We start from the raw sequence: 25,112 nt of genomic DNA, 5'->3' as shown, positions 1-25,112 counted from the left end.
GAACAGACATTATTTTCCTTCGTCTATAAGATCACCTTGAAAAATAGGAATGATGCACAAAAACCAACAAATCTATTGCAGCACTGGAAACAAAGCAGGATGTTCTAATGATACTGAAAATTTGAGGGATTTCTTAAAAATATAAAGTAGCTAGCAGGATGAGTGCTAGAAAGCGCAAAGCAATGCAAAGTGTTGAGTCAACAGGGTTGCTAATGGGAGCTGGCCATAGGCCAGTTGGGAAGCCAATTCATTAAAGAATTGTGCAATAGTTGGGACAGTCCCAACTTGAATGTTCTCTAGCCTACAGCTAACCCCAGTTAGAAAAGTTAAATAATGTGCAAATGCTACTTCATGGAAAATGAAAATCCACCATGACCTCCTGGGCTGGAGTAAGTCACCAATGTAAAATCTGATCCCCAGATGGACACGAATGGACATGGAGAAAAGAACAAAGAACGTGTAACTTCAGGTTTAAATTAACTGGACCACAGTGAACCTTTCCTTATTTCACCATTTCAGGAAGGTCAGCAGATTGTCTCCCTTTTATCTCTGGGTCCTTCAGGAAGGATACCCGTTATTCCCTGACAAGCGCTTTTTAAGCTTTTTCCCATCACATTTGCAGAAATTAATGCTCTGTTTTTGCCCGGATTAGGGGCGGGGGGGGGGGTGGTGAGGGGAGGGGGCGTGTGGGCGGTAGAGAAGTTCTCAGTAGGAGAACTCTGCTATGCAGTATATCCCTGTTGCTTATTTATTTTATACATAGTAGTTTGCAGCTCCTAAAACATTACTGGTTGGGGGATTTTTGCAGAAACTAATGCCTGTGGCTGGCCATTTGTTATTAAAGTGAATATTGAAATGTGTCCAGTCATTAACATTCAGGTAACAAAAGACATACATCTCTGGTCACTAAGCTGTTAATCCCCAGCTCCTATCTTGAACTTTCCCCTTTCCCTCTCCCCGCCAGTAACCACGCGTTCATTCTTTATGTCTTTGAGTCTTTTTCTGTTTTTGTTATATTCATTAGTTTGTTTTACGTTTTAGAATCCACATATAAGTGACATCATTCAGTATTTGTCTTTTCTTTGACTGACTTCACTCAGCATAATACTGTGCAAATCAATCCATGTCATTGCAAATGGAAAATTTTTATTTTATTTAATAACTGAGTAATATATATATATGTACACCACTTCTTCTTTATCCATTATCTGTTGGCAGACGCATGGGCTATTTCCAAATCTTGGCAACTGTAAATAATGCTGCTATGAACATTGAGGTGCATGTATCTACAAATAAGTGTTTCTGTGTTTTTCAGATGTAGAATTGCTGAGTCTTTGGTAGCTCTATTTTGAGTTTGTTTTAGAAAATTCTATACTATTTTCCACAGTGGCTACATCAGTTTACCTTTGCACAAGAGTGTTCAAGGGTTCCCTTTTCTCTACACCCTTGCCAATATTTGTTATTTGTGGAATGTACCTCAACATAATAAATGCCATATGCAACAAGCTCTCAGCTGACATCATACTCAAATCTGAAAATCAGGAACAAGACAAGGATGCCTCCACTCTCATCACTTTTAATCAACATAGTTTTGGAAGTTTTAGCTTGAGCAGTTAGTCAAGGAAAAAAAAAGGTCATTCAAATAGGAAAAGAAGCAGTAAATCTGTCTCTACTTGAAGATGACATAATATTATATATAGAAAACCCTAAATACTGTACACAAAAACTGTTTTAAATACATTCAGCCAAGCCTCAGGGTACATAATCAATAAACAAATATCAGTTGTATTTCTGTACACTAATAACAAACTATCAGAAAGAGAAATTAAGAAAGCAATCACATTTACAATTGCATCAAGAAGAATAACAGACCTAGGAATATTTTAACCTAGAAGCCAAAGATCTGTCAACTGAAAGCTAAGATACTGATGAGAGAAATGGATCATATAAACAAATGGAAATATATTCCAGGCTCATGGATTGGAAGAATTACTGTTGTTTTAAAAAAAAAATCTTCATACTGCCCAAAGCAATCTATAGATTCAGTGCAGTCTCTATCAAAATTCCAATGGCACTTTTCACAGACAGAATAAACAATCCTGAAATTTGTATGGAATCACAAAAGATCATGAATGGTCAAAGCAACCTTGAGAGAGAAAAACAAAGCTAGATGTGTCTTGCTTCCTGATTTTAAACTATATTTCAAAAGAGCTATAGTAATCAAAACAATATGGTATAGACGTGAAGACAGACAAACAGATCAATCAAATAGAACAGATAGCAAAGAAATAAATCCACAAATATATGGTCAATTAATATACATAAAATGAACCTAGAACAAAGAATGAGGAAAGGATAGTTTCTTCAATAAATGTTATTGAAAAAGAAAACAGGAAAGTTACATGCAAAAGAATAAACTGAATCACTATCTTACACCATACACAAAAATCAACTTAAATGGACTGAAGACTTGAATGTCAGACCCAAAACCATTTAACTCCTAGAAGAAAAAAGGTGATAAGTTCCTAGATCTCAGTCTTAGCAATGATTTTTTTCAATTTGACACTAAAAGCAAAGGCAACAAAGATGAAAATAAATAAATGGGACTGCATCAAACTAAAACACTTCTGCACAGCAAAGGAAACCATGAAGAAACTGAATATGCCCACCAAATGTGAGAAAATATTTGCAAATCATATATCTGATGAGGGGTTAGTATCTAAAATATATGAAGAACTCCTACAACTCAACAGCAGAAAAGCAACCTGAAATAAAAATGTGAGAGATCTGAGTAGACTTTTTCCACATAAGACATACAGGTACATGAAAATATACTCAAAATCAGTCATCATCAGGGAAATGCAAAACAAAACCACAATGAGATACCACCTTACACCTTTTGGAATGGCTATCATCCAAAAGGCAAGAAATGAGAGTTGGAAAGGATGTGTGGAAAAGGGAAGGTAAATTGGTTGCAGTAACTGTGGAAACAGTATGGAGGTTCTTCAACAAATTAAAACAGAATTACCACATGATCTACTTCTGCACATTTATGCAAAGTAAATGATAACACTAATTCAAAAAGATATCTGCAACCCCATGTTTATTGCAGTGTTATTTACCATAGCCAAGAAACACTCTTAGCGTGCATTGATGGCTGAATGGATAAAAGAAAAAACATATATACATATATACACACACCTATACAATGGAATATTATTCAATCAGAAAAATATGAAATCTTGCCCTTTAAGATAAGCTGGACGAACCTTGAAGGCATTATGCTAAGAGAAATAAGTCAGACGGAGAAAAACAAGCATTATTTGATCTCACTATACGTTTGTTTCCAAGGCAAACCATTCAATATCACGGTAATCCACATGGGCATCACCAGATGGTCAACACCGAAATCAGATTGATTATATTCTTTGCAGCCAAAGATGGAGAAGCTCTATACAGTCAGCAAAAATAAGACCAGCAGCTGACTGTGGCTTAGATACATGAACTCCTTATTGCCAAATTCAGACTTAAACTGAAGAAAGTGGGGAAAACTACTAGACTATTCAGGTATGACCTAAATCAAATCCATTATGATTATACAGTGGAAGTGAGAAATAGATTTAAGGGACTAGTCTGATAGACAGAGTGCCTGATGAACTATGGATGTGACATTGTAGAGGAGACAGGGATCAAGACCATCCCCAAGAAAAAGAAATGCAAAAAGGCAAAATGGCTGTCTGAGGAGGCCTTACAAATAGCCGTGAAAAGAAGAGAAGTGAAAAGCAAAGGAGAAAAGGAAAGATATACCCATTTGAATGCAGAGTTCCAAAGAATAGCAGGGAGAGATAAGAAAGCCTTCTTCAGTGATGAGTGCAAAGAACTAGAGGAAAACAATAGAATGGGAAAGACAAGATCTCTTCAAGAAAATTAGAGATACCAAAGGAACATTTCATGCAAAGATGGGCTCGATAAGGGACAGAAATGGTATGGACCTAACAGAAGCAGAAGATATTAAGAAGAGGTGGCAAGAATACACAGAAGAACTGTACAAAAAAGATCTTCAAGACCAAGATAATCATGATGCTGTGATCACTCACACTCACCTAGAGCCAGACATCCTGGAATATGAAGTCAAGTGGGCCTTAGAAAGCATCACTATGAACAAAGCTAGTGGAGGTGATAGCATTCCAGCAGAGCTATTTCAAATCCTGAAAGATGATGCTGTGAAAGTGCTGCACTCAATATGCCAGCAAATTTGGAAAACTCAACAGTGTCCACAGGACTGGAAAAGGTCAGTTTTCATTACAGTCCCAAAGAAAGGCAATGCCAAAGAATGCTCAAACTACCACACAATTGCACTCATCTCATATGCTAGTCAAGTAATGCTCAAAATTCTCAAAGCCAGGCTTCAGCAATACGTGAACTGTGAACTTCCTAATGTTCAAGCTGGTTTTAGAAAAGGCAGAGGAACCAGAGATCAAATTGCCAACATCCGCTGGATCATGGAAAAAGCAAGAGCATTCCAGAAAAACATCTATTTCTGCTTTATTGACTATGCCAAAGCCTTTGACGGTGTGCATCACAATAAACTGTGGAAAATTCTGAGAGAGATGGGAATACCAGACCACCTGACCTGCCTCTTGAGTAATCTGTATGCAGGTCAGGAAGCAACAGTTAGAACTGGACATGGAACAACAGACTGGTTCCAAATAGGAAAAGGAGTACATCAAGGCTGTATATTGTCACCCTTCTTATTTAACTTCTATGCAGAGTACATCATGAGAAAAGCTGGACTGGAAGAAACACAAGGTGGAATCAAGATTGCCGGGAGAAATATCAATAACCTCAGATATGCAGATGACACCACCGTTATGGCAGAAAGTGAAGAGAAGCTAAAAAGCCTCCTGATGAAAGTGAAAGAAGAGAGTGAAAAAGTTGGCTTAAAGCTCAACATTCAGAAAACGAAGATCATGACATCCGGTCCCATCACTTCATGGGAAATAGATGAGGAAACAGTGTCAGACTTTATTTTTTTGAGCTCCAAAATCACTGCAGATGGTGACTGCAGCCATGAAATTAAAAGACGCTCACTCCTTAGAAGAAAAGTTATGACCAACCTAGATAGCATATTCAAAAGCAGAGACATTACTTTGCCGACTAAGGTCTGTCTAGTCAAGGCTATGGTTTTTCCTGTGGTCATGTATGGATGTGAGAGTTGGACTGTGAAGAAGGCTGAGCGCCGAAGAATCGATGCTTTTGAACTGTGGTGTTGGAGAAGACTCTTGAGAGTCCGTTGGACTGCAAGGAGATCCAACCAGTCCATTCTGAAGGAGATCAACCCTGGGATTTCTTTGGAAGGAATGATGCTAAGGCTGAAGCTCCAGTACTCTGGCCACCTCATGTCAAGAGTTGATTCATTGGAAAAGACTTTGATGCTGGGAGGGATTGGGGGCAGGAGGAGAAGGGGACAACAGAGGATGAGATGGCTGGATGGCATCACTGACTCAATGGACGTATGGTGATAGACAGGGAGGCCTGGCGTGCTGCGATTCATGGGGTCACAAAGAGTCTGACATGACTGAGCGACTGAACTGAACTGAACAAAGCTTAAACCTAGTTGTCAGAATTGGGCATTATTTCAGTGTTGTATTGACACAAAATTGGTAATTCGACATACAGATTTTGTGGTCCTAAAAGTAGTGAAATGCCTTTACCCTATTTGTGATTAGTCTTAAGAACTGCAGGCAGTGATGAAAATTGAGGTGGCAGTGCTCAGGTGAGTCAAAGTTATAAAAATGAACAATACATAGTCTCAAAGTTTTGTTAGGCTTAGAAGGTAAGATGCTGTGTTTTTTATTAGAATTATTCTAACATTAGGTTCCTTCAATAATGTTGAAACCTCTTAGAATAGAAAAGATTTGTTATTTTGGAAAAGAATTTTATCCATTATAAACTTTCATGAGTGTCTGTCTCTAGGTAAAACTTGCACCTGTTTCATTCTTGCTTTGTGACATGGACTGCTTGAAAAGAACTAGTCAATGATACAAAGTTACATAACTGATCATTTTAATCCAGCTGCTGTCTTATGTTGGACTATAAAACAATAGTAATAAGACAAAAAAATAGTAATCAATGATCTTTCAGAGTAATTAATAATTAATAATAGCTATTGTCTTAGATCAAAATGTTATTCTGTAAATTACCTTGAGTTCCAGGAACCAAGATTTCTGATGTATGTGTATCATCCATCTCCAGTGATTATCTGGGAATAGAATTGGGGAAGAGGTTTACTGTGTGCTGAAAAGGTTTCTTAATTTGGGAGGAAAAGAGCCATCTAGGCTCTCTTTCTCTTGTTGATTCTAATTCTCATTTAAACACTAATAAAAACAAATACTTGAGAAATTTAGTGTATTCTAGAAAAAATATACAATGCCACAAATTAAGCAAGATTCTTGCTGCGATTCATGGGGTCGCAGAGTCGGACACGACTGAGCGACTGAACTGAACTGAACTGAACTTGCAGTAAATGATGGTTAAATTGTGCCTGGTCAAAAATAACTTGGGTAACTATGATGCCTAAAAAGTTGGGGTACCCTGGCTAGAGAATCCTTGGGTGCTCATCCTTCAAGTGCAGTGGGCATCTTAGTGCAAGGTCTGTGCCCAGCATCATGTCCCCCAAGGTCAGCTTCGTGTCTGGCACATGAAGACAAATTCATACTTATTGACCACACCTTTATTTATTGATTTAAATGTTCATTATTCATCCACCTAGATTCTTTATATATACTCAAAGAAGCCAGAACACATATGAAACACACACAGTTATTTATTACTTATCCAACAAGATTCTTCTCCACATATTTTCAAGGAAGTCAGAACACACACATATTTATTGTTAATTAAACAATAAATATGTGTTCTTATTGTTATTTATGCATGTAGGCTTTTCTCTATGCATATTCAAGGAAGCCAGATCACGCGCACACACACACGTATTTAGTTATTTATCCATGAAGATTTTTCTCTATATATATTCAAGGAAGCCAGAATACACACACACCCCCCACACATATTTTTTATCCGGGTAGATTTTTCTCTACATATATTCAGAAAGGAAGCAAAAACACATACACATACACATGTATTTATTTTTTTATCCATATAGATTTTTCTCTGTATATATTCAAGGAAGCCAGAACACACACGCACACACACACATACACACATTTATTAACTTATTATTTATTTACCCATCTCTCTTCTTTATATATTTTTAAAGCCCCAAAATGAGTAAAGGGTGGGGGCTAGGTATTTAATGTCTCTAGGAAAATATTAGTTGCTTGGTAAATAAGCTAGTTATCACATAGTTTATAGGCGTATGCCATGTATTTTTTCATTATGTTGAACAGTTCTTTGTGAATTCAAAACCACTGGTCTTAGTTGCGATTGCTACTTTAATTCCATGAATAATTTTGTTTACCCTCTTCTGCCATTATGCACTTCTTCCTTTCTGTAGTTCTTGATCTATCTGGAGTTCACGAGTGTATTTTTTTGAGGCATGGATCAAAAAGTTTTCCACATTAATACTTAATTGCTTTTATATGTTTTTATAATTTGTGTTGGGCTGAGGTGAAAGCATCTGCCTGCAATGTGGGAGACCTGGGTTCGATCCCTGGATTGGGAAGATCCCCTGGAGAAGGCAATGGCACCCCACTCCAGTATTCTTGCCTGGAGAATCCCATGGACAGAGGAGCCTGGTGGGCTACAGTCCATGGGGTCGCGAAGAGTCGGACACGACTGAGTGACTTCACTCACTCACTCACTCACAATTTGTGTATTTTCCCTTAAGTTTTGTTTAATCATGTGGTTTAGGAATGAGGTGGGGGTCAGGAAGGGGAGGAGTCTAGGTGCAACAAAACAGAAATGTATGGATACTCCCATTTCTTTTCAAAGTGGTTTGGTGAACAGCATTGTTTGTAAAGCCCACCGCCAAGCATTTTGATTGTGTCCCACCACCAATGTTTCAAATCCCACCCACCACTCAGCGCGCTGTCGAAGCCCATGAACTCTGGGCTAGATGAATAACCATTCAGGATGGTGTGCTTCTAAGGTGAAAGTTTTCAGGTTGTGTGTGTCCTTTCTTACCTCAAATCATTCCATTTAGTCATTGTCTCCCATGTGTAACTCCCAATAAATGACTGCATTTACGTCATTACCCCATCAATGAACCCAGTAATCCTTCAAAACTTGCCCATCACTGAGTCCTTTTTTTCAGGGTTTCCAAGGAATGGCGGAAGCTGGCAATGTTATTCTTTCTTCCAGTTTTATTGAGATCAATTGACATATATAAGGTGAGCAGCTTTAATAGTTTGACAACATTTATTTTGTGAAATTATTATCATCATACCTTTAGCTTAGGTTTTCTATATTATCCTACAACCGTTATAAAATTCGATAGGAGTCACTCAACCTCATTTGTCACTTTAGATGATTTTCATGCTAACTCTGTTGTTTTAGTGTTATTTGGTGTTAAAAACATCTGTCTGCTAATTTCCCTTCATGTCATACCTGAGTACATTTGGTATGTCTTCTCTTTTATCCTTAAGTTTTTAATATTTTCTATTAATAAATCTCAGGTATTCCAAGTTTTTTGTTGTCCTTCAGTCACCAAGTCGTGTCTGACTCTGTGACCCCATGGTAAATTCATATAAAAAGTTATACATGTCAACAGAATCTTTATTAATTGTGTGGCCTTAAAGTTTTTCAGCTTAGAAAGTTTTTTATATCATGTCCATAGAGTAGCTATTAATCATGGGGCTTTATTTTTATAAAGGTTTGCATTGGGAATGACTTCAATTTCTTCTTCATATTCTGGGTAAATAATGGGACACGGTGTTGCTCGATTGATATATAGCACCCCCACCCTTCCCACCCCGCTGTCTTCCCACCCCCAGCCCCATCCTCTAGACTCCCCTACCCTCCTCACTCTGCCTTCTTCCTTCACCAACTCTTCTGTTCTCTCTCCACCCCTCCTTTCCTCTTCCTCCCCCTCCCCCATCCTCCTCAACCCCGTCCACTTGATGTCCAGTGTACGCTGAAATGATCACGACACAGTTTGCACTTAACCACTAAATCTTTATTGAATTTTTATTATAACATCAATCGATATATCAGCAAATAGAGAGAAATACAGAGTAAATAGCAATAAATGGGCAAGGGTAGGGATGTTGCGCAGGGGCAGGTGGGAAGTGCAGTTAGGAAAAAGGGGCAGGGGTAAGAAGAAGGGCCACTGACAGGGGCATAAGCAACGCTTCTTATTCATCACTTTCCTGTAACTTCCATGAATCTTTACCATCTATCGTTATCAATATCACTCCAGCAACGATTTCTCAAAGGGCATCTATCTATCTTAACTCTCTAAAGACTGCTTACAATCTCAATCCCCGGAGTTAATACTCAGGGCAAAGAGCCTCTATTAAGACTATTTATCCAGTCATCCCTGAACTTTCTCCTGCTGGTTTCTATCTGTATCCAATAGCCCCCAAAAGGTTGATCTCCCTGCAGTTCCCTTCAAGTTTATCTGAAATCTTTAGGGGTAGCAATCAGAGTAAAGAATCACAAGGAGATACATGTTTACTTATAAAGGTATCTAATGCAGAGAATCATGCTTTTTAACTGACCCCACCCACTTAAGATTACTTAATAGCCCCCCCCCCCCCCCCGCTAAAATACGTATGATTATATATGTCCCCAATTAAATCGTTACACAAAGAAATAAAAACAAGGAAACTTTCCACAGACCACTTTGATAGCTTTCTACAATCTGAAACAACAAAGAACTCTCCATCCTAACCGATGTGCCTTCTTTCTTTAAGATGAAAGCGTGGCATGGCTCCCATCAGGCTCTTCATCTCTGCAGGTGGTTCTCATCATTTCTGCCCAGGTCTTTCCCGCAGAGTGTTCTCTGTTGCCAGTCTTGGAATTCTGATGTTAGATGTCTGTGGTGGATGATGACTGGATCAATTCAGGAGTCCAAGAGGTACCTGCAAACTTAAACAGAAATCCTGACTGCACTTTGCAGGTGTGCCCCTCTTATTTTGTCCACCTGAAGTTCACTGTGCTAACTCACATGATTTATCCCAACTAACTCTCCATCTTCCAGCATCTAATACAAGTACCTCACTGCTCAAACTAAATTGACCCTTCAGCAATGTACATAAACTTCCTCCACTTCAACAACCTAGCATGGTGACCTTAGCTAGTTCTCTCCAGGTCTGCCTAACAATGGGAGCTTATATCTTCTTCATTTTGTAACCAACACTGAAAATTTGGGCCAAAAGTCAATTTTGTCATTGTTTCAAAAGGCAGACTGCTGGCTTTGCTAATAATTTTGATGTCTTCTTTATCATCTTTGTCTTTATTTTGCTCCCTTTCCACATTCTTTAGAGATTAATTTGCTTTCTCCTTTCTTACCAATAAAGGCATTTTGTTGGAAAATGCCCAAAAATTTTTAAAGTATTCAATTAAAACAAAGTTGATGAAAACACATGAGCTAAAGGAAACTTAATAAAATTCCGAGTCTACAGAATAAGTTTGAGATTACTTATCTTGAACACCTACGCATATAGATAGTATATATAGCTATAGGGCATCGTACACACTGCCAAACAGATTTTCACAAGCTCTACAAAACAGCCAAAGGTGTGTCAGGGATTTCCTCCGGGAGTTAACCCCCACCACCATGCTCCCTCAGGCTTGCTGCCGTCACACCTCCAGACTCCCGCTTGCAGCGATGGCAATGTCCGTGTGCACGTGCTGGGGCTGCAGACAGTAGCCCATTTCTAGGCCCTCTGCAGCTTGAAGATCAACTGACAACTGTAAATTTGACACAAAGCAAGCTGAATTCAAATGTATGGAGGATGGATTGATTGAGGTAAACTGACGTGATGCTTCAAAAAGTCCAGAAGCACAAATGCACCATTTAAAAAGAAGTTAACCCAAAACACATGAGCGACTAACAAGCTTTCAGATTCCATTTGGAAAAAAAGAAAAAGAAAAAGGAAAAGTTGTTTTGGATTAAACAGCCAATTAGGCAATTAGGTATTTGCTTTGAATTTATGTCTCATTTTGTTTGATTTTTAAAGGCCCAATCAAAAAAAAATTAAACTATAGATGATGTTAAAATAGAAGTTTGAAGATGAACAGGATGAACTATTATACAAGTACTCCAGTCTGAGGAGCCTCTGATTCACAGTGTTGTAAGAGAAGTTCACAGCAAAGAACTATTTTATACTACCTTACATATCAATTTTAACTGATTTAAGAAGAGACGGATAGTAATCAATGGAAATAACTTTGAAAGCAGAGTCACTACTTTAAAACAGTTAAAGGACACTATCAACCTACAGCTTAAACTTTTAAGTATTTAAACATGCAAGGGTGAGGGTGAGGGATAATGAACGTGTGAAGGGTGATGCTGATGAAAAGTGAAACTTCACCATTGGACTCCTCTTCATGACAGGCTATTTGAAAAAATACACCATATCGTTTGCTACTGCTCAAATGGTTGGAGACTGTGTTGAAACACATGCTCCCAGAAGCCTGCCTCTTTCTTCTCCATGCCATGGCAGCAAATTGGAGTCTCAGCAACCAGGCAGGAAGGATGTCAAATCCTGCAGCAGGGTAAGTGGCAGTAGTAAACAGAGAGAGAGGTTAGATAATCAGTTCAAGGTAGTAGCAAGGGACCAGGCTAAAGGAAGTCAGGCAGTCCCAGGTTAGCACAAAGCATCCAGGAGACACCAGCTGATGTCACTGGACCGAAGATAACTCTTCTGTTGTCTGTTGCTTTCTGAGGCCTTTCATTCATTGGCAGCTTATTGGCTCCATCCCCTAGAGGATGGTAAAATACACTCCCCCTCCCTTAGCATCCCAGTGCTATAGTCTAGTGAGGGGACTGATAATGAAATGCCCAGGTGCATATGGAGGCAGAGACAGGGACAGATGCGCCCAAGACTTCAGCTGACACACTGCCAGCCAGTGAACAATGCTCGTGAACATTCCTTCTGAAGTTCCAGGTCAAGGTGGTACCATTAACTGTGAGTCTCTCCTTTAAGAGCTGGGTACAGGAATTTAGGAGTCCTTATTAGCTACTCATTAGCCCTCATACATGGCTGAGAGATGATCACACTTCACAAATGTCTAACCACCTGGAGTCACCAGCAGTCTCTGGTTACCAGGCTTTTTGTTTTGTGTGGAAGCCATTGCTGGCATGGTGATGGTAAGGTGTTGTGACAAAGTCAGAGTTATTGGGTACGTATGATTTGCACCAGGATGTGAAGGCACACTCAAACATGCACAAGTCCCTCTGAGAGCACTTCCTCCTGAGGCCTGAGGTGTTCTGTTGAAGGGGTTTTGCCTGCTCCCCGGAGAACCGGTTGAGTTGCCGCTCCTTGAGTCATGAAAGTGGAGTTTGAAGATGGTGAAGTTTCAAAGGGTGCAGCCAGAAGATCACGGAAGCCGCTGGCACTGCACCAGTAACTGTGGCTTCCTTCATAAGGCCTCGCTCCTCCAAGGCTGTAAGGGACCTCAGCTACAAGGAAAGTCCTGTCCTCCTCCTCGCCTCCCCCTCAGTAAAGAAAACAGCATTTCCTGTGTTTGCATCAGCTTCTCAGTCACTGTTAAATGAGGAATCTGACAGCCCATAATTCAGATGGTGAGAGAGGTTTCAGCAGGTAAAACCCAGGTTTCCAGGGTTTGCTGGGAAGTAAACTTGTTACGAATTTTAATTAGGTTGGCAGTTAAGGTGGAAAATCAGAGATAATTTGTTGGTAAATATTTTGTTGCTCCCACCAAACAGTGGAGGTCAGTGGGTGCTTTGAGATGGGTGTCAGTCCAGGGTGGCCCTGACCTTCTGTAACCATTTCAGAGGAAAGCCTGTGCTCAGGTTGGTCTGAAGGTGCAGTGGCCCAATGTAGCACACAGTCACTGATGAGAAGCTGAACAGGAGTTCATTTTGAGGGTGGAGATCCTGAAGGGCAGGATGCCTATTCACAGGGTGCTGTAAGAAGGAGGCGGCGGCGGCGGCGGGGGTGGCGGCGGCGGCGGCTGAGGCGGCGGGTACTGGGGCCCTGGCGGCTGGCGGTACCAATGGGGATTCCAGGTGATCACCACGGGGACATAGAGGGATCGCCCGTGTCCATCTCGCCCCACGGGGTACCAGGCGAATCCTACCGGGTAGGTAGGGTACGCGGCATAGGCGGGATAGGTCGGATATCCTGGAATTTGAGGTACGAATTCAGTGTACGTTGCCAGGTGAGCTTGGTCATCTAAATTTGGAATCGTGAGTCGAGGATACTGATTCTGGATGGTGACGCCGTTGGGACCCCGGCAGTCGTAAGAAACTTGCAGCTTCCACCCTCTCTTCACTTGGAGAACTTGGGCTCCGTTCGGCGCGATGGTGGGAGTGATCAGCCCATCCTTCACGTGTCTGGCAACGAAATCTCGCAAGGCTGCCATTTCAGACTCCGACAGTGAGTACACGTGCCCGCTGGGAATGCTGTGTGCTCCGGGGATCATCTCTATGTTAGGGTCCACCAGACGGTTGTCTGGGTAGACGTTCTCATCCACTGGGGTGTACACATTCTGCACGTAGTAGTATCTCACAGGCTGGTAAACTCTGTACCCCTCTACTGGGTAGTAGAACACGGGTTGCGCTGGTGGCGGGAGAAGTGGTGGTATTGGAGAGTACATCCGGCAGTGGTATCTGCAGTATTCGGAATCGAAGACGATCGATCGGGTGCTCCACGTGATGTTGGGATCGTGTGTGCTCAGCCAGCGCACCCCCAGGACGATGGGGAAGAACGGGGACTGAGTCACATCGAACGACAGCACCTCGCGGTGATCTCCCAAGTCGACGATCAGGTCATGAGTTTCGTGGACCACTGGGCCCGATGCTATGGGACGTCCATCAATTGCTTCTACAAGTATGGGCCAGTCCTTGATTCTCAGAGGAATGCCGTTCTGGGCCACGTACTCGTGATCAATGAAATTGCCAGAAGCGCCAGAATCGATCATGGCTCGGACGAACAGGCTGTGTCGGCCCGGGAGATGAATCTGGAGCATCACTTGCAAGTGTGGAGATGACGCAGCATCATCTTGGGGGGACCTTATTAATTCCGGCCCGGTCGCTGAAGGTCCCTCTACAGCGGGGCCGGGGAGTTTCCCGCCGGCGAAGCCTTCGAGGCCTTGGCAGGACAGTTGTCAGCGTAGTGGCCTCCATTCCCACAGTAGAGGCACAGGTTCAGCTTGCGACGTCGCTCTTTCTCTTCCTGCGTCAGGCGCATGCGGGCGCCCCCCACGGGCTCGGTCGGGTCTGCCTGGTGGTGGTGGTGATTGTTGACTTGCGAGGCCACCAGCGCACGTGGCGGGGATCGCGGCTTGCGGGCAGCGGCCGCCCGGGCCAGCCTTCTCTCAATGTGGATGCACTGGCTGATCAGCGCCGACAGCGTCTTGGCCACTTCGAGGTGCGCCAGCTCCGCCTGGATGTGGTCGCTGAGGCCCTCGTGGTACTGGTCGATCAGGGCGGGCTCGTTCCAATCCAGGTCCTGCGCGATCATCTGGAAAGCATTAGAGTAGTCGACCACCGACCCCATTCCCTGGCGCAGACGTCTGATCTTGCGTTTGGCGGCCTCGCGCCGCTGGGGGTCTTCGAAGACGTGCTTCATTTCGGTCATGAAGGCTGGGTAGTTGTGCATCAGGTAGTGAGAACGCTCCAGTTTGGCCGAGGCCCAGCGGGCGGCGCGGCCCGTCATCATGCTGGTCACGAAGCAGACACGCACGCGATCGACAGAGAAATCGCGGGTGCTCTTCTCCATAAAGAGCTGGCACTGGGACATGAAGGGAACCAGCATGTCTGGGTTGCCGTCAAACTTCTCAGGAAGGTCTTCTGGGCACTCCTCTTCTATAGGGGTGGCTGGGGCGGCGGCAGCGGCTGCACCGCACAGCTCAATGTCGTCCTCTTCCTCCTCGGGGGCGGGCTCCACTTGCTCGCGGAGGGTGGTGTTCTCCTCGGTGAGTTTCTGCACCTGGTTGTGCAGGTTGTTGTTCTCCTCGGACTGCTTCATGACCCTCTCTCTGAGGTTGTTGATCTCTTCCGAGAGATCCTCCCGCCGGCGTTCCCCCAGGTTGGGGTTGTACTGGCCCCTCTGGCTGCTGCAGGGGGAATGGGAGGGGGAGGAAGGATCGTTGGGGGGAGGAGGAGGCGGAGGTGGTGGGCAGTCGGGCCCCAGGGTGATGGTTGGGGTGGGAGGAGACCTCCCAGGCGTAGTAGCTTCACTCCTGTGGGAATGGAGGCCTGTGTCCTGGCCTCCGCGTCCACCTTTTCGCCTTCTGGTTTTCAGAAGCTTTCTGTTTCTGTAAGTGAAGATAAAAGCATAAATTCAACACATACATTCAAAGCACCACAATAGGAAGTATCTGCTAAAGTACTTTAAATACATGAGTATTTAAAGTATCTCTTTATTCCCCTTGTTTACATCAATAGTTAATAAACAGACCAAAGCCCCACAAAAAAGATGTTAATCAATTAGGACTGTGGACAATGAAAAGAATCCTCTTTGATGTCCAAATGATCCTTTCCTCCTCAAGAATCACCTGTTCATCATAATTTAACAATACGCAACTCTTATAAGCAGCATGGTTACCTTTACTGACTAATGAATAATGTAGAGATACTCCAAATAAGAACCTTTCTAAGCAGAGCAAGAAACCTTCAAGGCAAAGATTGATACCAAAAAATTATGTAAAATAAAGCCAAAATGATAACTACTTGTTACCTGAAATACAGCTACTATCCCAGCCAATAGAGAACCAAGAAAAAGAAAGGTGTGTGTGGGGGGTGTGTGTTAAAGATCACAATGACTGTGCTCATCAACCCATCGGGGGGGTGGCACTTTGGCCCACTGTCCCTACCCTGATCCACCTTTATAGAGAAGGTAACTATGAATGGTTATCAAAACAAACAACTGCCACAAAGCCAACAGAAAACTGTCTAAGTTCCTTTTCAAACCCGAATTAGATTTCCCCTTTGGGACAGAAATGGTCCTGAGCAGCAACCTGTATATACTGGTTTCTCTCCTTATTATGCAGTCAACCAACAGTTACTGATTGATGCCTCTTAGGAGTAGCTAGGCTACAAAATAGAACATTCAAAGAAGCCCAGTAATAGTGGCCCTCAAACTTACAATGAGGGTTTAATTAGATAATGCAAGTAAAGCACATAGTGCATATTCACCAACTGTTAGCTGATATTAATAAAGTTATTAATAAAAACAGAAACTTTAACTTTCTATATAATGAGGCTGAGATTAAAACAGGGAGGGGCTGCAACTATGGCAACCTGGGTCCCACATCCCACCTAATGATACTCAGGATTTTTTTTTTTAAAAAGACTGTGTCCACAGGGGTGAATGACTGTGTGAGTGGGAAATGATGAGGGAACTTAACGCCCTAATTATGGGTAGGGTGACAATAAATTACACATATACTAAGTCAGCACACACGGGCATGTGTACTTCCTGGAAATAAGGTTAAATTTAGAGTAATTATTTTAACACATCAATGATTTTTTAAATGGGCATTAAGTGTTCATATTTGGAAAACTAGGAAAGTGCTCAAAACTTAAATAGACTATATAAAGCCCGTAGACTACCTATTTGTTCCATTTTAACTTGGCAGTCCTGGCCACCTTTCTGACCCACCAAGGCAAAAACAGACACCAAATTAATTATGTAAAATAAAGCCACAAAAGTAAACATGCTATTCAGAGAAGTTAGGTGAAAAATTGCTAATATTTCATCAATTGGGTATGGGTGGGGGCAGCAAGGTGATGGTAATTAAACATTGTACCTGGCTACAGAGAAATACCCCTTCCTCCTCCTCTTTTTGAGACCCCTCCAAGTTCTTTAGGCCCCTCCCCTGCCCTAGCCCCACCAACCACAACCATTTCCCCTTATGCCCTGGGCTGTTGGTTCAGCCTCTTCAAGGAGACTATTCAGCACACAGAGTCCTTAAGGGACAGAATTACTGTGCCATTTTAATATTTTTAAACTATTACTTAATTACTTTAATAACTTAGACTACGGAAACAATTAACAGTTGACATTGAAGATAAGACATTCAAGTTTAGAAAATGAGATGTAATTAACATATCATAGCCTGTGACATTATTTCATGTCCAGTTGCTTACAGACGATTACATTGGTGACTATCAGAATATGAGGTCACAAAATAATGCCATTTTTATTAATTAAATGAAGTGTTTTAATGTCCCATTATAAAACAACTAATAAGCACAGGTCATTGTGTCATGTCATGATGACTGAGGTGCCACTTTTGTCATCAAAACACTAATACTTTCAAAAGTTAGAGACAAGACTTTGGAAAAGGCATTTCACAGCATGGCCTGCAGCAGGTCAGAAAGGTTAACCACCTATATGTCAATCACAGTCACTGGGGTGGGCTTTATTGAGGCCCAGGTCTGATGGTTTTCACATCTGCAAAACACAAGGACAGGACAAAAATAACAATACATTAGGAAATCAGTAAACAATCACTGAATTGTTTATGGAAACAGAAGATCAGTAAGACCTTAAAATTCAAATGCTTTTGGGGACACAAAGGTAATAGAAATGTGAAAAGAGACTGGACAATAGGGGGGGACTACAGCTATTTCACTTGGGGATGAACACCTCCCCCAACCCCCACAAACTCTTTTAACTCTTGTATGATTTTTAAATCCAGTGTCAGTCAAACAAATTCAGGGCCTTATTTGACCTATGAGATAACTAGTTTGAGGTCCCTAACTTTTACCAGTATCAGGCTTAAGGCTCCCACCCCCAGGGTTTGTAATTTTGGGGTGGGACTCTTAAGTCCTAAAAGGGTCAACTGCCCAGAACAGAGTTGTTTATCCATTAAAACTGATAGGGTAGTGGGCAAGCAAGTTAAGAGCAGAAGTAAAGTTTACAAATGTTTAAACAGCAACTGGAGCACTGTGACTTGATTTGAATGACAAGACTCTGGCTCCTTAAATGCCTCCTTAGTAGGGACTGGATTGCAGAGGCGGGGTCAAGAGGCTCCATTCCTAAAATAAAACCTCAAAGAACACACAGCATATAGCTAAGCCACCTGGGACAGACGCCACCTTTACACATGAAAAACAGTATCACTCTGTTTAAGAATTAAATACATTTGATTAATCTTTACTCTTCACAATGATTTTTGAAACTTTCTATCCCCCCCCACCCTCCCTCAATGCCCCCACCAAAGACACCAAAGCTCGACAGTAGCAAAAAACCATCACATGTTAACCATCACACTAGTAAATGATATTCACCAAGCAATGCTTAATTGCTTTACATTTGCAAATGTCCACATTTCTTTCTGAGAACTGTACAGTTAATGAAATGCAAATTCTAATAATATGCACATTTTAAAAACCATTGTTTTGAACCTCTTTATAATGCAGACACAGAATTTCCAAAGAGAAGAGGGGTTAGGGCAGCAAGGTTCGTAAATGGAACCTGGGGACTTGAAGCTGTAATTATGATATGTTATCCATGTATCCACAGACTATATACTTATTGGAGGTAGTGTGTGTGTGTGTGTGTGTGGGGGGGGGGTGATTGGTGGGGAGTGACAAATTTGGGGAGCCAATGCTTCCAAATGCCCCTGTAACAGTCCTGGTTCATGGTTTACAACATATGGAACCAGGTTTTAAAATGTCTTCATTTAATTAGAAACATAAATATCTAACTGGCAGTACACTATAAATTTGTTTTATATAGATATCTTAAAATGCCAGCTAAAACTGTCAATCTATATTTTGTAATGTAACCACTTTGTTACATTACACAAATTTTAAATATGACAATTATGTACCATTAACTAATCCACTTGCCCCAAATTTAAATAATTAGCTTTGCTTTTTAGTTTATAAAAAAGCTAATTATTTTTAGTGTTTTGAATTAATTTAGCTGTTTTGAATTATAATTACAGCTTACATTATTCAAACTTAAAAATGCAATTTTTTTTTTTAAGATCCTGTTAAATGTGAGCAAGATAAAACAAGCAGCATCTTGGACAACCTAGCACAGCAAAACACCACAGGAAAGAGCCAGGAACAAAAAACCAGAAAACACCTGCACACACGAAGGAAGACACTGATTAAACCATTTTACTCTGATCATTTAATGAATGCCTACAATATGCCAGACCCAATTAATAATATGTAGGCAAGTTAGCCAGGGCTGATGCCCTAGAGATTCCAAGAAAAAAAATCCAGAAATACACGTCATCCTCCTTTAGAGGCCAAGCCAGCAGCACCAACAAAGTTACTTAAAACTCCTGTGAAACAAAGTTCAAGTTGTTCTTTATTTTGAATTCACCAAACCATCTGATTCCATTGGGTCCCACCACAAAGGTCCACTAGTGTGTCCGAAACACTTTAAAAAGTTTTTTACTTTAAAAAAGTTAAATTTTTATTAAGATTTAAAAAAACCTTAAAACTTAAAAATGTTAAATATTTTATTTTTCATTTGTAGTAAAAACATTTAGCTAGACTGCCTTTAGAGGCACCAGCCATGTCAGCTTGGAAGCACCCTTCATAACCCACTATCAGGAATTTAAATTGTGGGTTTATGTTATTTAATATATACAAAGTGGCTTTTTAATGCCATGTATAATTGTTATTGTTGTCAATTGTCCTTATATATTATTCTTATATTTATTAGACACCAGTGGATAAAAGTCAAAACCTGCGCAGAAGAGAAACCACAGCAGAAAAACCGCAGGAGGGCGGGGCTGTGCAGCCAGGCTCAGGCAGCGAAGGTGCGCAGGCGCAAAAGAGCCGGGGGGGGGGGGGAACCGATGAGGCTGGGGGCTTGCACTGCGCAGGCGCAGGCACCCTCTGGAGAGGCGGGGCCATAGACCAGCTCAGAAGAGGCAGGCTCAGGGCGGGGCCAAGTTTTGAAAGGCGGGGCCTGGAGGAGCTACCTCGGAGGAGGCAGGCTCAGAGAGAGGCGGGGTCTGGAGGTGCCACCTAAGGGAGGCGGGGTTCAGGGGAAGGTGGGGTTCAGGGGAAGGTGGGGTTTAGGGAAGCCGCCTCCCACGAGGCGGGCTCGGGGGAGGCGGGATCTAGAAGGCGCGCTCTGGGAAGGCGCGCCACAGAGGAGGCGCGCTCGGAGCAGGCGCTGGGCGGCGCTAAGCCTGCTCTTAGCAGATACTGCAGAGAAGGCGCGCTAGGATGGGCGGGGCAGGTCTAAGATGGGCTGCATGCCTCTCCCAGGATCCCCCCTCCCGAAACCCCTCCCACCAGCTTCCACCAGCCAGATTCATTTCATGCAACAAGAGCAATCACCCCCAGATCCATCCCCCCCCCCACCCCACACCTCCCAATACGAAGCAAACCAACAGTTTCCACAAACTGTTGCTGGATGCCAATTCGCGCCACCACTACAACTACACCACCACTTCAATCAAGCGCAACTAAGCAAGGCAGCCCTGCCACCACCAAAAGATTCCCTTTTACGCTACAGTCAGAGCCCCTCCACTCCACTGCCATAGCAGGAATGGTGTGGGCCGAATGTTAAACACTAATTTTTGCCCAGGGCTCCATTTTGTCTAACAGCACCATCATACAGAGAACCGTCCTGGAGAAAAACATAGTGGGAGCCATTCCAAAGGTGTGTTAGAGACAAAGGGTGGGGTTCCTCTAAGAACAGAGTGATCTTACTCTTCAGCTCCTGTCCGCTTCAACTGGTTTCTTTGTAGCGCAAAACAGTACAGCTTGTCTATTTCTGCAGCTGTTGTTACTCTGTAGCGCATTTTAGGTATAAATCGTTCCACAGCTCATGTACCTCTGTGGTTCCTGAGTCTCGTAGCGCAACGAGGCGCTGTTGTAGTGCTACCGTATCATTTTTGTAGCGCTAATCTTCTACAGCTCACATTTTGTAGCGCATTAAAAGCGCAAATCAGTCATCAGTCTGTGGTTCATAAATTGCGGCAATTCATAAATCGCTGCAGTTCATACTGGTTTCAGTGCAAAAGAAGCGCCCATCAGTTTTTAGCGCATTGACGCGCCCATCGCTTTGTAGCGCATTGATGCGCCCATCAGTCTGTAGCGCATTGAAGCGCCTATCGGGTCTGTGGCGCATTTGAAGCGCTTATCAGTTTGTAGCGCATTTGAAGCGCTCATCAGTTTGTAGCGCATCTGAAGCGCCAGTTAGTTTGTAGCGGATATCACTTTGCAGCACATCTGCAAATTGGTCTGTAGCTCATGTCCGTCTGCAGCTCATGTTTGTCTGCAGCTCATATCTGTCTACCACCCGTATCTAGACTTAGGTACTAGAAATCAAAGCCCTGAGGGCTTGGATTCTTCACACAGTTTTGGGGTGCAGCCAGTGAAGGCGTGACAAGGTGTGCGTGGAGACATTCGGGCGCTATTCCATCTCCCGCAGCTCTCGATAAGAACGGGGAATGAACGTGATCTTAAAGAAAAAGAAACATCCTCACCGCATACTCACCACGCGAGGACTCCCTGCGAAGGCTGGAAAGACGGGTCCCACACCTGTGCCAGGCGTGGGGGCCGCTGGGTGCTCGGCAGCCCGGAGTGGCTCCGGACGCGAGCCCGCTCAGCGGACCTTCCTCGAGGTTCGGTGGTCGGTCTCCGCTGGTCTCCTCAGGTCGTAGTCAGGTTTCTTCGACACACACCAACCGAAGTTGAAGCGCGTGTACCGAGAGCGCCGACCGGGAGCCTTATATAGGCTGAACCGAGGAGGGGGGCGCCAAATCCCAGCGTGCTCCGCGGGTTAGGCGGGGTGGAGGGGGAGCGGGGGCGGAGGGGCTGGGGGGATGGGAGAGATGGGGGTGGGGGCGATGGCCCCGCTTCGCTGGCCCGCCGCTAGAGGGAGTTCGGGATTAAGGAGGGGGGTGCAGGATGCTGATGCTGAACTGGCCGAGCTGGGAGGAAAGAAGAAAGGGAGGGGAGGGGAGAATCGAGGACGGCCGGCCTAGCCAGGCCAAGAATGCAATTGCCCCGGTGGTGGGAGCTGGGAGACCCTTGTGCTTGGACGGGACAGGGTCGGGGGACACGCAGGATGAGCCCCGCGACCACTGGCGCCTTCTTGCTGACAGGTTAGTGGCCCGCGCGCGACGGGAGGTCCTGGGGCCACAGGCCGCTGCTTCCCCATCCCCCCTTCCCGGGTTTGGGGTAACTGGGTGCATTTTCTGGGCATGAGCCCCTCGTGCTGTGGAATCCCCAGTGCACGCTTCCTCCGAGATGCCCCGCACCCCACTTCTGGAGCCCTGTGTTTCCCTTGCCAGGCTTGACCCCTGGCCTTTTTTCTCTGCGCCCCCGGCGGGCCCCTCCCTGCCCAGCAGCGCCGAAATTCCATCTCCAGTTTCCATTCCCATTGCCCCCCACCCATCCCCAGCAGTCCGGGTGATGAACCTCTCTGGATCCCTGCCTCAGAGGCTGGGGGTCGTCGACCATCTGGGGGTTGGGGGCTTACCGTGCGAATGGGGCTCTGTGGCCCAGAGACGAGCCATAGGAAATGGGTGTCGAGCTGTGCCCAGCTCTGCCAACACACCACATCTTTTTTCCCCCCTTTTCTTGAATACGATCTGGAGGGAACATAAAAATATGCATCGGACACGCCTAATTCTCCTTTCTGCCTAAGCGAATTTCTCGGCAACGGAAATCTCATTTTTCTTAGGTTTTGCGGAGCAGGGAAACGGACTCGTGAAATGCTAGGAGCTAAACAGGGCATTGAGGTCAGGGTTAACCTCGGCTGGGGGCCAGAGACGCTGCAAACACAACGGTTTGCCCCCACCAAGTACACTATTTTGAGAAAGCGAAAACAATTAAAAACAGCTGTGGATGCCTCCAGTGTATTTGGCAGGCTTCGAAGACTCCCAGCTATGGCCTTTTGGTGATGATTACGAGGTTTACGCAGAGACATGGATCTCCCTGCAATGTTACGTTTTTCTAAATCTTGTAGGGTAAATGAATACCTTTAGTCACGCTAACCGCAAGTTTAATCCTTTGAAGCGCGTTGCCAAGATTTGGCCACAAATATTTGTGTTATGTTTATAAATGTATATATTTTACATTAGAGAAAATTGCAATGAGTTACGAGACTAAAATACTGATGAGGGAGGAGCTGAAATAAAAAAGCCTTAACGTGGATTTCAATTTAGGAAAGTGTTAGGCACTAAGAAAAGGGAAAATCTGCTGATAATCTTAGTAAAAGAACTTTAAGTTAAAATGAAAAAACCAATTGTCTACAACTGCGGTTCCCGAGACACAGATGAAATTTGTATTTAAAGGCTAAAATAGCAGATTTGAGTAACATTGCTACATATTAATTTGTACATAGAGGATAGATAAGAATTTGACCCGTTGTAGATGACAGAATGGTAGAGATCTCAGTTAAAGCCAGCCTTTCTAAGAGTAAACAAAACTCTAGCACATTTATTGAAACTCTACTTTTTAATCAGAAATAAAATATTGACCATCAGATATATGAATAAATCAAGTGCAGATTTCCAACACTGAAAGATATTTTCCTAGGAAGTTGGGGGAATATAATTATAGTGTTTAGAAGTGCCTTAGTGTCTTTCCATGCTTAGGATGTTCACTCTTCCCTGCAATGTTGAATGCTTTCAGGATTTCTTGTGTTTTCTAGAATACCGTTTTGGTGACTGCCAGACCTTCAAATTCTTACACTTTTTTAAATCCAGGAAAGTTACTTCATCTAGTTGTTTGATAATTAATAGACATTCTTTTTCTAAAAACATGAGATTAAAAGACAGGATAGGTGATAGAAAAAACTCAGGTTTAAAAATCAAAAAAGTTTGAACAAGTTTGAACCTATTTGAATTTTTATTTCAGAATGTTAGCCAGGACTTTTTTTGGGGGGGTGGGGTGGAGGAAAAAACCCAGCTTTAGTGTTTATCATAATAAAAGTAATTCCTATTCATTGTACAAAATTTAGGGGGAAAAACTCCAGAAAACTGGAAAAAAAAAAAAGACTCAAAAAGAAAATCAGGATCACCTGTAACCTCTTTATCCTGTGACAACCCCAGTAAACATTATGGACTCTACTTTCTCTATGCATATACACATGCCTAAATAATGTATATTTTTCATAGAGTTGCACGTGTATAATTTCTAAAAATTAAAAATGGGATCAAGTTAATTTCCTCCATTTTTTCTCTTCAAGGAGCCTAAATAACATTAAATTTTCAGAATCTTTTTAAAAATGGAAATAGTGATTACTTTTTCTAATTGAAATTTAGATGAACATTAGTACAAAAATATTTAAAACTGAAGAACTGAGAGTTTCCTCTGATCTCACTGTTCTAACACACACGCAGTAATCTGGTATATATCCTTGTGTTTTTTATTCTATATATATGAAAACATTTTTACTTTGCTTAGAAATAGATTTTTCTAAGGAAAAAAACAACAATAGATAAGTAGCTTTGAGAAAAAAATTTAATCTAAAGCAGCAAAACAATATTAAACATAAAAACAAAAATACAGTGTTGTTAATAGGTAAATACTTGAGATGACATTTTCATGTTACCTAAAGCACAAAACAACATTAAAAAATCACCCCTCACATAAATACATAAGAATTTAAGACACTCTTTTGATATTTGATGTCATAAGTGAATTTTGGATTTTCTCAGATAGTTGTTCCCAGTGTTATCTGTTTCTAACCCGTCTTGCACAAGATACACGCATAGCAAAAAGAGATGCTAATATGCATTTATCAAATAATACTGGGCATTGTATGGGAACATTTTAATATATTTTAATGAGATTTCCTGTGGATCTATGAAGCTGTTAACTACCTGTGTTTAACTTCAAGTGTAGTAGGAAAATTGTATTTCAAACCCAACTTCAAATAATAGCTTTCTAATTGGATATTTTACTTATTTAAGACAATTTGCCATGTATCTGTGAAGCTGTTGATTTACCCCTTACATTTAGCTTAACGTCTAGCGTAGGAAAAATGTATTTCATAAAAAGTGGAATTTTCACTTGCCAA

The 25,112-nt window shown here is 42.6% G+C and overlaps 2 protein-coding genes across 4 annotated transcripts in view; one reads left to right on the top strand and one right to left on the bottom strand.

Moving 5' to 3' along the window:
• Positions 1-9,114: 9,114 nt before the first annotated feature.
• On the bottom strand, positions 9,115-21,678 carry PEG10 (paternally expressed 10). Its single transcript, XM_069587430.1, is given in 3 exon segments — positions 9,115-14,225; positions 14,228-15,411; positions 21,568-21,678. Coding segments are annotated over 3 exon segments (2,367 nt in total). The 5' UTR covers positions 21,573-21,678; the 3' UTR covers positions 9,115-13,047.
• A 201-nt stretch (positions 21,679-21,879) lies between these two features.
• SGCE (sarcoglycan epsilon) overlaps positions 21,880-25,112 on the top strand; it is a 67,923-nt gene continuing 64,690 nt past the window's right edge. For all 3 annotated transcript variants that reach the window (XM_069587432.1, XM_069587431.1, XM_070292379.1), the window contains exon 1: positions 21,880-22,188. In XM_069587432.1, coding sequence (XP_069443533.1) covers positions 22,080-22,188 — 109 coding nt within the window. In that variant the 5' untranslated portion in view covers positions 21,880-22,079. The remainder of the gene's footprint in view (positions 22,189-25,112) is intronic.

This window comes from Ovis canadensis, chromosome 4, assembly GCF_042477335.2.
Source record: "Ovis canadensis isolate MfBH-ARS-UI-01 breed Bighorn chromosome 4, ARS-UI_OviCan_v2, whole genome shotgun sequence".
NCBI classification, from domain to species: Eukaryota; Metazoa; Chordata; class Mammalia; order Artiodactyla; family Bovidae; genus Ovis; species Ovis canadensis.
Note: the sequence above shows the minus strand (reverse complement) of the source record. Positions and strands in the feature narration are given on the sequence as shown.